The 13,912-nt window shown below is 36.5% G+C and overlaps 1 protein-coding gene across 3 annotated transcripts in view; it reads right to left on the bottom strand.

The window, feature by feature from the left end:
- Nucleotides 1-13,912, bottom strand: part of LOC306885838 (diacylglycerol kinase delta) — a 74,005-nt gene that overhangs the window by 9,620 nt on the left and 50,473 nt on the right. For all 3 annotated transcript variants that reach the window (XM_079442617.1, XM_079442618.1, XM_079442619.1), the window contains 16 exons: nt 8,448-8,558; nt 8,256-8,336; nt 7,964-8,068; nt 7,217-7,349; nt 6,843-6,949; nt 6,634-6,759; nt 6,291-6,393; nt 4,917-5,076; nt 4,530-4,638; nt 3,814-3,953; nt 3,628-3,712; nt 3,381-3,466; nt 3,176-3,275; nt 2,729-2,933; nt 2,245-2,343; nt 442-532 (listed from right to left, as the gene is read on the bottom strand). In XM_079442617.1, coding sequence (XP_079298743.1) covers nt 442-532; nt 2,245-2,343; nt 2,729-2,933; nt 3,176-3,275; nt 3,381-3,466; nt 3,628-3,712; nt 3,814-3,953; nt 4,530-4,638; nt 4,917-5,076; nt 6,291-6,393; nt 6,634-6,759; nt 6,843-6,949; nt 7,217-7,349; nt 7,964-8,068; nt 8,256-8,336; nt 8,448-8,558 — 1,841 coding nt within the window. The remainder of the gene's footprint in view (nt 1-441; nt 533-2,244; nt 2,344-2,728; nt 2,934-3,175; nt 3,276-3,380; nt 3,467-3,627; nt 3,713-3,813; nt 3,954-4,529; nt 4,639-4,916; nt 5,077-6,290; nt 6,394-6,633; nt 6,760-6,842; nt 6,950-7,216; nt 7,350-7,963; nt 8,069-8,255; nt 8,337-8,447; nt 8,559-13,912) is intronic.

Here is a 13,912-nt window from a genome sequence, read left to right as displayed (position 1 = left end):
TATATAATTAAGTAAATAATGCTAACATTGTAAACATGAGTCCTATAGCCTGTAGATGGAAACATATACAGTAAGGCTGTGGTTAAAAACGTAATGTGCTGCATTTCTGGGCATAATATGGGTTTTGAACTTTCAAATGCAGCTATGAGGCCCACAAACACTGTCTAGACATGCAGTTCACTATAGGTTTCGAAGCACAGTCATAGAGTATGTGGTAACCAAAGATAATCTCTGAGTCAGTGAAACGAGTTGAATGAAGGACTCAGTTTAAAAACAGATTTATGTCCACTGAGAATAGTAAACACACTGGGATATTACACTGTCAACATGGTTTTAGAGCTACTAGAACCTCAGATGCCATTACTGCACTTCTCTGGAGAAAGATAAGAGCTCTTTAATGCACATGTGTGTGTGTGTGTGTGTGTGTTTGCATGGCCTTACACAGAGTCTTCAGAGAAAAGCACAGTGCTGAAGCTCTCGGACTTCTCCAGTAAAATAGGGGCTGTAGTGGTTGGACTCAATGTGTTTTGACCTGTCAAATGAAGGTGCAGCCATTAGAAAAGAGAAAGAGAAAGAGAAAAATAATAATGGGCATCAAAGCACTCTTTAAAAATAGCTTTTGAATTTACTTTTTAGTTAAGTGGTTAAATTAACTAAGATAATCTTGATTTAGATATTGGAAGTTTTAGAAGTTCATGCTAATAGTTATTTCTTGGTAGTTTCAATTATTTTGTGCATGATGTACACCTTGAAAATTATTCAGCATTTATTATAATTAGGACTCAGTTTGTGTATTTAAATTTAGTAGTGTAAGACTGAAAGTGTTTGTTTTAATTCAAACTTGACTTATACAGCATAAAACACAATGTTACTCAAATTGGGTAAACTGATTTCCTTAAATCATTTGAGTTTAAATATTTATGAGTACTATGAACAGATTTAAGTGTACTAAAAAGAGAAACTACATTTATTAAAACTAAATGAAACACAGAACTCCATTAAATTGACTTTCTCTAACACTTTGTGAACGTGAAAATCTCTTATAGCCTACAGTTTTCTTTTAACTAAATATAACAATGAGTCTAAGAAAGTAAAGCATCTATCACTGCACTGGCATATTGCTTTTTAAATAAAGCTACATACTGCAGAAATATAGGCTTAATGCTCTTTATCCCATCCTCAACTGAATCACAAGCTCTCCTCTGCTAAGTGCAGTGGTAACCCCCCCAAAACTCCAACACAACAGATCTCATGGTGCAAAAACACATAAAACAGCAGACAAATTAATTTCAACACTTACTCCTCATTTATTTCGAGTAAAGTTTATTATTAAATGTTAACTCGTTTTTCAATTTCTAATTGACAGAACGAACCCTTGTCAAGTGAAGCTAGTTATTTTCTTTGAAAAAAACTAATTGATATTAAATTGACTTGATTACATTTATTGAATAACATGGACAAGAGAGAATTTTACTCAAACTAACAGTGAAAACTGATTTTCTTTTGTTCAAAGGACTCAGAGCACTTACGTGTGGCAGTGATTTATATTAGGAAATATTATCTAAAAATTAGATTCGAAAATTATTTTGATAATGTCAGTGAAAATATAACTTGAATTAAAAATAAAACACAAGTTCTTATGGAAAATGGCTTCTTTAGTGCTACCCTTTATTTGAGCTAATGCAGTGTTATGCATGTTGATAGTTGATGTTAATTAAGTCTGTTGCTCCTTCAAATGATCCTTGGCCTTCCTTTTTCCCGTCTCCCCGCTCACGCAGACAGTTCTGAGGGACGACCTTTTCTAGACCGTGTCTGGATTGCATGATGTAGTTTCTGCTTCAATTTAACTGAAGCTATGGTGCCCACCAGGACATTCTGCACACACATTGTTATTTTTTTGTATCCCCTAAATTTATGCATTTAATTTTACGCCTAGTGTATTGGAAATGCTCTTTAGCATTAATTTCCACAGCAGACCTTCATATTCACAAAATGAGTAAGGATCCTTTAATTCATTCAGGGACTGTGGTGGCTGGTTTAATAAACCACAGGTTGAGGTCAGCTGCAATTTGGTTTGCTATTTTGTTAAGAACAGCTGCCATATATTCAAATGCCAATGGTTTGAATAAAAATTCTGATGAGGAAAAACTTTCCAGGGAAAAGATTAATTGAGAAACTCTTAAGGATCTAATTAAAAGGCACCATCTACAGTATTAATATTCATAAACTGAGTTTATTACTCACGTGGCTCCGCCTCCTTTAGGTCCTCACTGCTGCCTCTTTTGATTGATGAGGAGGATGACATTCTCTGCACCTGGGTGTGTCTGTTCTGCTCATCCACCACTGAGAGAAAACAGTCTAATTAAATATTGACTGAAGTGGTCAAGTAGCCACTACTGTAACATGTTGTGTCATTCCTGTACTGTACATCTGCAAACAATAGATTTTAGTTTAACCTTATTTAAATACAATCAAGACAAACAAGGCAGAAACTACAAGCTAAAATGTTTTTCATTAAAGCCTTTTCATGTTTTTCTCTCTGGGCATGTTTTGAACGTGTTGTTTTTTTTTAACAGTTATCTTAATGAAGTACAATAGTTTTTAAAACCGTAAGGTAAAACTTTTACCTTACAATACTCTACAATATGTTTGTCTTGAGGTTTATTCTATGTAATCTAATACTGTCCCAAAACCCAGATATTTCCACTCATATACGTTGAAGAATGACCTTTTTCTGCCTGATCTATGATTTGTCGGAGTGCTTTCTTCAGGCTGTTGGCCCTCAGCATTAGCTGCTCTCTTGATCTGAAGGGTCTGGACTGATCAGTGTCGCTCTCATCTGGTGAGATGGACCCGGATGGTACCAGCTGAGCATTGGCGTCTTCATTGAGAGCCTTAACCAAAGAGTCCAGCTTCTCATTCAACATGGCACACTGAGAGAGACACAACAGCACAAATCAACAGTTTTTTTTTGGTTTATAAAGAATAGGACTCTTCATTTAACTGTCTATTTATCTGTTAATTTAATTAATCTTTTGACTGCTAATTCACTAATTTTAAGAATGTTCATTTAGTTCTTTGACTGTTCATTAAACTCATCATTTGTCTGTTCATTTAACAGTTTACATGCTCTTTGGGCTCATAATTTAATTGCTAAAAAAGCCTCAAGATTGACCTTTCTTGCCATAGCATCAGCCTCCTCTTTATTCTCTGTGGCCCGTTCATAAGCTTTGCCGACCTCAGCCACAAAATCATTAACTGTTCCACACAGAAACCTGTGACAGAAAGAGACAGGAAGACAAAGGGATTTTTAAATTACGTTTTAAATAAAATAAACAACCCTCACAACACATCCACAAACAAACCATCTCTGTACTCACTTAGCAGATGATATAACATCACTGTGTTTGTCAGAGTCCAGGATTTTGGTCAAGTGCGTGGCAACAGAATCAGCATATTGTGTAATCTGGATTTCAGAAACATGATTTAGACAACTTGCACTTGAATTCAAAGGTTTGGGGTTGGTAAGATTTTTAATGTTTTTGAAAGAAGTCCTACCAAGGCTGCATTTATTTTATTAAATTACAGTAAAAACAGCAATACTGTGAAATATTATTACAAGATTACCTGTAAGGGAGAGTCTGATGGATCCTCCTCCTTTATGATAGCTGGAGTCAGTTTGGTGGGCACTTCATAGGTCATCACACTCCATCTGTGACACACACACATTCAGGAACAGAGAGACGAGTTTGATGAGAGTCAATCATCCGCTCATCCATTTATTCAGTCTCTCTCTTTTACTCTGTCTCTCACCTGTCCAGCATCTTGGTTGTAGCTCTCTCCAGTTTCTCCAGTATCTGCAGCAGCTGAGCATCATCATCACACAGTCCTCCCCAGCCCAGCACACGCGCCAGGTCATTTCCTGTGCCTAGCGGCAGCATGCCCAGCTGACACTGTTACACACACAACACAATGAAGATGTGACCCTACTGTATGTACAGTACACTACCATTCAAAAATGTTCAGGCCTGCAAGATTTTGAAAAAAGTCTTCTATGCTCACCAAGCATTTATTTGATACAAAAATACAGTAAAAACAGTAATGTTGTGAAATATTATTCATATAAAATAGCAGTTTTTATTTTAATATAATTTAAAAGGTAATTTATTTCTGCGAATGCAAAGCTGAATTTTATAGCAGGCATTATTTCAGACACACAACACTTCAGAAATCATTCTAATATGCTGATTTTGTACTAAAGAAACATTTGAAAACAGCTACTTATTTTTATGGAAATCATGATCATTTTTGGCAGCATTATTTGATGAATAGAACATATTTATTTGAAACAGAACTCTTTTGTAATATAAATGTATTCACTTTTGATGAATTTAATGCAATTCTTTCAGAAAAAAATTAATTTTGAATGGTAGTGGTCTATTTTTACATTAGTGCATGCTATTATAAAACAATTATTGTTCTCATAATCTTTTATTAAATGTAAGAATTCTTTTTCTGGTTATTCTGACCTGTTTGTGCAGGCTGAGTTTGTCCAGTTCAGAAAGAACCCAGCCCACGCTCCCATCTCCACCACACACCAGGGTACGAAAGGTCTCAAACTTCTGGAAAAGACGAAGCCTGTATGCACAAACAAAAATATAAAACAAATATGGTTCAGTGAGCAAATTGTTTTTGCCAATTTTTTTTTATTTGCCAGCAAAATTGTATGTTAAAACATGTCAGGATGCTATTAAAAGTTTGAAAGCACATCTTGACCGAGAATGTTACAGTTATCAAATAAAAAGGTTTGTTTGTTGTAAAAGCTAAGCTACTGTGACTGATTCCTGACTCTTTTATTGCCTTACAAAGCCTTTTAATTGCTACTGCAGTGTGTGATAAGCGGGCGTTAACCTCACCCCAGCTGTGGGCCGCCATTCATGAGGTCAAAGACCTGTGCCGGGTTTAGCAGCTGCTTAAACCTGCGCAGGAACTTCACGCCCTGGTTGTCACCACTCTTACTGTTCACCAGCACCAGCAGAGGACTCGAGCAGGATGGACTGGTGGCTTTCCAGAAGCCTGCAGGGAGCAAGGGATGATGAAGAGGGACAATGGAGGGATTGGAGAAGGAGGAGAGAGAGTGGCAATCAGAAAGGAGAGGAGAGGAGAAGAACTTGGGAGGGATGTCATGTTTGGGAAATGTAACTAGCTTTAAACACTGTCTCTTTAACAATGTCTCTAAATGTAGCAGAAGACTTAAAAATTGAAAGTGCATTTTTATATGTATCATGGCAGTACAATGATACCATAACTGTCACAGTACTTTTAGTAAGGTTTGTTGTTTCTTTCTTTCTTTTCTGGTAACTGATTTGAGAAAATATCCAAAACATAATCAGATTGAAGTCATCAGAAAGCACTGATTGAGCTACAATTTATTTATGTTTGTGGTTTGAATATATGTGGGTTTTGCCATGAAAATAGCCTAAGATGATGACATGGCATTAGGGACCAGTCTCACTCTAGAGAGTGATTTTATTCTATTGTATTTCATCTTTCAGAAGAATATTCATTACACTAAATCAAAATAATTCAAGAACTTTTAACATTCAAAATGTCATTATATCTTATATGCTGGGTTATATTTTGGCTACATCTAATATAAAGAACAATTTGTTCCCAAAAAAACATCAATTAATGTAGAATTTTAAAATATTTATATATATATATATATATATATTTTCTAAAATTGTGAATTATTATCATTTAAAATAGCTGTTTTCCATTTTAATATTTTCTAAAATGAAGACTTTCATCCAGTCTTCGGTGCCACATGGTCCTTAAGAAATCATTTTAACCATGTTGATTTGGTCCTCAAGAAATTTCTTATTATTATTAATGTTGAAAATGGTGCTGATACATGTTTTGTAGAAATTGTGATGCATTTTTGCATACATAGAGTACAAAAAGAACAGCATCTATTTTAAAAATGTTTTTGTAAGAGCAATTTAGTACATTCATGCTGAATAAAAAGTATTAATTAAAAAAATATTAATTTATTTACCCTTAAACTTCTGAATGATATTATATATTAAGTAATTAAATAACTAGAAAACATTATTTCAAAAAATATTTTTTGTATTTTTAGATATTTAATGGTATATTTAACTGACATTATACTTGATTATACTTCAACTGAGAATGTCGTTTGCAAGTCCATACACAAAAGTATATGACAATGTATACAGGCGTTATGGATACAGCTGAGCTGATGCAGTTACCAGGGCAACCCTTACCGTCAGAGTCGATGCTGTTAAGTGCAGTGGGCGGAATGATGGAGACTTTACACTGACCCAGAGGACAAACCTTTCCCAACTGCTCCTTACAGCTGTTATGCACCTACACACAGGCAATGAATAGAGAGATACATCACTGGCTATTCATACCCATCAGTGGAGACACACTGGTTACACAAGGTACACACCTGTATAAATATGATGTCATATCTTTCCAGTAAAATCTAGGTGTTTATGTGGTATCTAGTTGTTATGGTTACAGAGTGTGATGGTACATTGTGGGTGTGGGTGATATACACAGCACTGTGATCAGTTTAAAAAAATGGGCAGGAAGGTGACGTACGATAGCTTTGCACCAGAGGCACCGCCAGTCCTGTAGTCGACGGACACTACCGCAGTTTCGATCGCACACCACACACTTTGCGCTGACCGGTAGGTTCCCCTCCAGCCACTGGTGTGGCATTGACACCTGTACACACAAACACACTGATTTAGGTACAGTACAGAATACAACTGAGACCACATGCATGTATAATTCAAAGATTCACTTACTCCAGCCTCATCTTCTATGATGTCATTTCCTATAGACGTCAAAGTGGTCCACTTACAGTTATTTGTGGATCGTACGGCACAGCGCTTGTGGGCTTTGAATTTACACACTAAAACATGCAGAGAAAAGATAACATATTAAATAGATCGTCACTAGAAAGTGATATCAGGCTGAGGGCAATGTTCCTCTTCATGACTCATTGATTACGCTATAAAAAAACAACGTCATTGTTAGTTCTACAAGCAGAATAAACAACACAAGAAAGGGTAAATGGCACAGAAAAGGGAAATCCAAAAAGACAAAAGCAAAAAGACAAAAATAATGGGAAACATGAAAAGCATAGACAACAATAAAAAAGCTTTGTGTTTATGTTTACCTTCACAGGAAAGGCCATGAGAGGTGACCCCTGACAGAGCCTCTCGACACACATTGCAGAAGGTGGGCCGGGCGTGAGAGCAGGCATACCAGTTATGCATCCCGGAGAAGTGCTCCATGTTAAACTGACTGGCCTGTGATTAATACAATCATATCAGTGTCATGGGACTATAAATACATAACCAATCAAATCTAGGGGAGGGATTCTTATTTTATTGTTTTAGTTTCAGTTACCTATAATAATCCTGCCTCAAGATGATTTGAAAAAAATTACATTTTAATTTTCATTTATTGTAAATATGTGATGTAGACCTAGAAAAGTCATGTAAATTATTTATTTTTTAATATTTAATGAACATAAATTTTTTCTAGTTATGCCAAGCTCTAAAACATTTTAACAGGTTGAAACTGTGTGTGGGGTAGATATTGGAGTCAAAAAGGTTCAAAAACTACCGTTACAGACAAAGACTGGCTTGGGATCATTTAAGAGTTACTAACATTATTAAATTGTCATTGACAAATTGGATTGACACGCTAACTCCTTTACATCAATATTTCACCTAAACACAATAACAATTACAGCAAATACTTCTGTTGCTTTCGTTTATTGATCACTTAATTAAGAAATCCAGGAAATGAAGAAACATCAAACTGTCTAATGGGCAGCCATTACGGGCATCAATGCACATTAACTGAACCTTTCAAATGATTTTGGAATGGGGTCAAAGGTGAAGTTTTAGACACCGACCTCATAAGTCTCCCATTTCTGTACAGACTTCAAAGCACTGATCCAGTCTTCCATCTCTTTCCTGCTTTCTGCGCACAACATCAGCTTACGGAATGGAGTGATAACCTAGGAAAGAGACAGTAAGGTGTGAGCTATTAAACAGTTGTAAATAATGAATGAATGAACGAATGACAACTAACTAATGAATAGGGCTGTCTCAAAATCCAGTGAGATTCCTACTTGCTGTAGACAGCGTATTTCAAAAATCGTTCACTAGGTTTTGAGAAACCCATTGAGAAGAGCTTTTGCTTACTGTGAAACTGTTGTTGATGTTCTTAGTGCTGGTCTCGGCCACACTGGCGTCTGAGAGGTCGACCTCATCAAATATGAGAGACTGCAAGACAGTAGCATGTTTCTGTCACGAACAAACACTGAAACAAGCACCTATACAGCACCACCTGAGGTTCAGTCTACTCCAGAGGAACACAGAGACCCCTGCTTTTACCTTTGAATCTTTGGCATAGTACAGAGTCCTGCCTCGCAGTTTGAAATACCTCCTCTTCCATCTTTGAAAAGAGCTGGTCTGTTTGAGTAGAAGACCCTCCTTCACACTTTTCTACAAAACAAAGGCAAAGAAAGAGAAAAGCGATGACAAATTAGCATAAAAGACAGCTAATGCAAATACAACGACTTGATTTGTTTTTATAATAGTGTTCACGTGTCAGTGTGTGGAAAAAACTTTTCCCTACTGCCACATTTTTCATAATGAAACATTTTCATGCCATGCTAGAACTGGCTATTGTTAGAAGCTGCTTCACAGCCCGTTGGATTTACTGGTGTTCATAAATTGCTTCTTTTGCACATGCATGAAATTCAGTCTTTTGCTTGTTATACTGAAGCATAATAAGAAATTAACACACACAAACCCCTGAGGCTTCAACTTGCATTAACAATCCTGTAGTTCAATCACAGTGGCTTATCACCAGGACCAGATGGAACTGGGGGACTTTTCCACATTTTCTATTTATGCTGTTTTTGCTGGTTCTAAACATGATAAAATGTGCTCTTTTGGTAGCTGGAAGTATAATCAAATTAGTCAGAATATGTATTTAATGCGTAATATGTAGATCTTCATGAATAAAAGGTATTTGAATTCTTTGAAAATCTGCAGAAATTTCTGCTTATAACTATAATATGACTACAGATTTTTAATGAATTCAGAGGAAATGACTAATGAGGACAACTATCTATGAGTCTCTATGAGACTTAACATAACACTGAAAAACCAGTTAGATAACTTTCTAATGCTTCCTTTTTTCTTTGCATTGTGCTCGCTTAATTGTTTACAGAAAACAAACAATGGTTAACCGTAAAGGTGCTACGGTAAGCTTACAGTAAAAACTGATCTGTCGCCTAGCAACATTCCTGACTCAAGTGCTTATAACACTGACAGAGGAACTGCCATATTTCCATAAAGTTCACCGTGGACCTTTAAAACACTGTCATGTCATGAATTCATCTCTAACTTTCATCATAAACCTCGATGCCTCAATCTGCTCTGAAGGGCAGAGAAGCTATAAAAGTCATCAAATACAGCTGTACTTCGTGGCACAGTAAAGTCAAATTACAACAGTGTCTGTCCTTGTCTAAACATGCAGGGGCATATTCTGTGACCTGTCATGACATGAGATGTGGATTTCATAAGTGGATCGTGGCAGAACAACTCCAGTAGCTAGGTCAGAAGTGAGGCAGGCTGATGGGACAGAAACGACAACATATTTGTCTCTCGCGTGCCTGTCAAACTGAAAACAAGGAGAGTGAGATTGTCGTTGCAAAACATCAAGGAAATCAACATGAGTAACCTAGCCAGGCAACCTGCCAAGAGAAATTGCGTATGAAGGGAGTGAATTCATTAACAGAGCATGGTCTGGTGAGAAAGAAAGAGTGTGTGTGTTCTGTTTGTCACTGGCTATATTCAAAATAAAAGTCAAAGAGCCTGATCCTCATTTTTACACACTCCTACCTTCGAGAAAAATAAGTGTTTAATTGTATTGAATGTGCATCAATAGTGTACTAAAAAATAATTACAGGTATAATATTAATGACACAGAAGATGCAGATGTTCACAATTTAAATAACTGAAATAATCTTTTGTTGTGCTTTAAGAAAAAAATACTACAGTATTTTTGATGTGTTGACTGACATACTAAAGCCAACGTACTGTAAAGTATCAGTATCTGATTTTAATTTAATATAAAAATTATAATATAACTTTCAAAATCACATTTAATAAATATATTTTAAATGTACTAAATTGCATCATCGCCATTGACATACAAATACAAAAATGGAGAGTAAATTGAGGGTTAGGTCACATGTGTGTGCATGTGTGTGTGTGGGGGGGCAATGTCAGTGTAACCTCTGAGTCACTTTTGCAGGTGATTATATTCTTCGTATGCCTTTTAACAGGTGTCTCATTTTCTCCACCATGACTCCCAGCAGAGCTCATAAATGTATGTGTGCAGGGACATAACTGCCCTCAGAATGTAGTTACATCTGTCAAATCCTCCCTTTGAGGACATCTGGGGGTCATTTTCAATTGGAAAACCATTTATAAAACAATTAAATAATGGTGTCTTGGAGTAGATTAAGGGATTGTTTTAGTTTGCAGTCACATTTAGATTAATATAAAAATAACAGATGTCTATTGTATGTACGGTATATCCTCATTTAGCAGGTTAATGTGAATGTGTGTGTGGTTTTGCTATTTTTCTTGAAAACATCTAAAATCAATTACATTATGGAAACAAGGTAATATATTTGTATTCTAGAAAATATAATTAGCTCAGCAAACAACAAAGTTCAATTAAAAGAAAAAAGAAATGTGTATGTGTGTGTAATAAATTAAACCAATAAGTGTGTGCAAGCTTAGGTGTGAGAGTCTAAACTTTTGGATATCTGCCAGTGAAGCTTCCCTCTACACCGAGACTAGCATCAGACCCAGACATCACTCACTTCATCCTTTCAGAACAGAGCTGGTTCCACATTCATAAAAGATGAGGACATCTTTGATCTGTCACAATGTGCAAGCAAACACACACTCTCTCTCTCTCTCTCTCTCTCTCTCTCTCACACACACACACACACACACACACACACACACACACACAGACAGACAGACAGACAGACAGAGTGAAGTCAGCTGGTGACTCAGAGGAACTCTAAGGACAGATATCCTCACACAATGATTGCTATTTTTGTTTAATCTCCTCTTCCTCTTCTAATCCTCCCCTCACTCTCTTTTTAGTTCCTCTCAAATCCTCAGCTTCTGTATTCACCCTGCTGTTCTCTTCCTCCTTTCTCTTTTCTTTCTTGCGTCATTCTGGCTCACCCTGTTCATTCCTTTCCCTGCTTTCTGTCATCCTCTTCTTTTGTCCTCTCTCTCTTATCTGAAGGGCACAGTGCCTCTGCAATGCCCTTCATAGAGCTGGAACTACAAATCCCATGATTCCTTTCAGCAAAGCTGATTAGATCCAAGTAGTTATAAAACCTAGAGAGAGCTACCCATCAGCATTCACATCTATGTCAATGGGAGTTGCTCGGATAGTGTATGCAGCCCTGGAAGCTGCTATTTTTTAGTTCTGAGTTCTGAGTTTTTGAAGATTTTTTGTTTTGTTTTTTGAGCCAGTCACGTGTACAAGACTATTTTTGAATGAAAGATGTTTTTGGCCCCATAATGATGTCGTTACACCATCTACCAGAAGGAAATAACACGCACTGGTAACCAGCCGAACCTTGACCTCCTGGTTAGATCCACTAGTCTGATGTTCTAATGCAATCACATGCCCTTGTGTGAATACAAACAATTAAATCTTAGACGTTCAGTCTAATTAAATTCTTCAGGTTCTCTCTGCTCTGAAATTAACCTACCTTTCTGTAAAATATGGCTTGTGCTTGTGAACTTCCTTGCAATCTTTGTAAATTCAAAGCCTTGAAATAGTACTGAAAGAGTTTTTTTTTTTTTACTGTTGGGATGAATATGCCATCTTCTGACCCTAGAATTGGATCTGAGTGGTTTTTTAAATCAAAGCAGTGCAGCTATTAGGACAATCATGTGTCATTATTCTCATAATACGACTCAATAACTCATCTCCAACCCAGCTCAGCAACTATGAAATTTATGGTAGTGAAAGAGAGAGAGAAAGAAAGATGATTCCACTAAATATGCAAGGGAACAATGGGGAAAATGAAAGCGTAGCATGATCTTCAAAATATTGAATCCCTAAGCAATAAAAGCATCATTAACAAATTATACAACTCCAAGATATCGCTTGTCCATTCAGGATATATCATCATATATAAACAAAATCAAATGCAATAAATCTTAATTAAGTGTCCATTTAGAAGAAATCAACCAGAGCGAGTGAGACACATGACCCGCTGCCAAATGCTAGACACATATGTAACAGTACAAACTTAACATGTTCCTATTGATCTCGATGGAAAAAAACAACACCGCTTGGATATCTTACAATGGCTGAACACAATCAGAGCAATAGCCCAATTTCAGCCAATCACCCTTATTTATCAGTTGCCATGGAAACACCAATGAGCTGTCAGCAAACACAGCTGTCATTCAAACAATCAGTGTTCCAAAGGTGTGGCCAAATACTATGCGGCACTAACAGCATGCAGGGCCAAAAGCTACACTATCCAGAAGCACAGGTCAACGCTGTTGCTACACTTTTCTAGAAAAATTAATGAAGACACTTTCTTCGTTCAACAAAGCCTGGTTAAACATAGATCTTAATCATCAAAACAACAGACTGGTTTTTCCCTTAAGAAATCCCTTGTTGATTCAAATATAAAACATCCCTTTTTCTCCTTCTAGACATTTCATAAATAATTACACACAAAGAGAACTGAGCTCTCTGAGGCTTTGTTCAGACAGGCAGGAAAAATCAGATGTTTTGGCCATATCTGACTCATCTGTCTGTAGCAAAGAATCAAACGAAATCAGATTTTTACAAACAATAAAACATTTAATTCACAGCCATATCTAGTTAGAAATCTGACTGAAATGTATTTTTATAATATGTCTCCGAAAGGTCAGATCGTATTTCAAGCAGTGGTGGAATGTAACGAAGTATTTGTACTTTGTTACTGTACTTAAGTAAATTTTTACGTATCTATACTTTACTTAAGTAAAAAAAATAATGCATACTTATACTTTTACTCAAGTAGATTTTTCAGCAATTATCTGTACTTTGTACTCCACTACATTATTAAAATGCGTGTCGTTACATCCTTCCAAATCTTGCATAAAAAATTTTTGGTCGACTGACGTTTTGGCGTTGCTGGCCAATGCACGTTGAAACAGATCGGAGATCTGATTGGTCAAAGAACTCACGCCGAAAATAGTGAGCGCGCGTTTTGAAACAACACAAGCGGAACTGATGTAAATCGAAGAAAAGGACACCAAATATCAAACATGGACGAAGAGCCAACAACGTCGACTGAGCTTGAACCTGTGCCCTGCAGCTCTGATTCTGAGAGACACCCCTGGCCTTATTTAAGCAAGTTATTTGAATTTAAAGGTTCAAAGAATGACTCCTGGCGTTTTCAATGTGTCAAGTGCCTACCTCAACGCAAAGAACTGTTGGCGTTTAAAAACTCCCCTTCAAATTTGAAGAAACATATAGAGGTAAGACATGCAATGGTAGCTATTAATATTTAAGTTACTAACTTGCTATGACATGGTGCTATGACTGTTATAGAAAAACGGATGTCAACATAACAAAAATATCACACCAGTATAATATTTGTTTGACGTAAGTTAGTGGTACCCTAACAGGGCAACTTCATTAGCTGGTTATTAGCACAGCAGGGACGATAGCTTGCTAGTACGTTACATTTTTGGAGATGAGCAAACTACTGCTATATCTGTACATTCGTAGTTGGCTAAAATAG

Source organism: Barbus barbus (genome assembly GCF_936440315.1).
Source record: "Barbus barbus genome assembly, chromosome: 2".
Lineage (NCBI taxonomy): Eukaryota > Metazoa > Chordata > Actinopteri > Cypriniformes > Cyprinidae > Barbus > Barbus barbus.
Note: the sequence above shows the minus strand (reverse complement) of the source record. Positions and strands in the feature narration are given on the sequence as shown.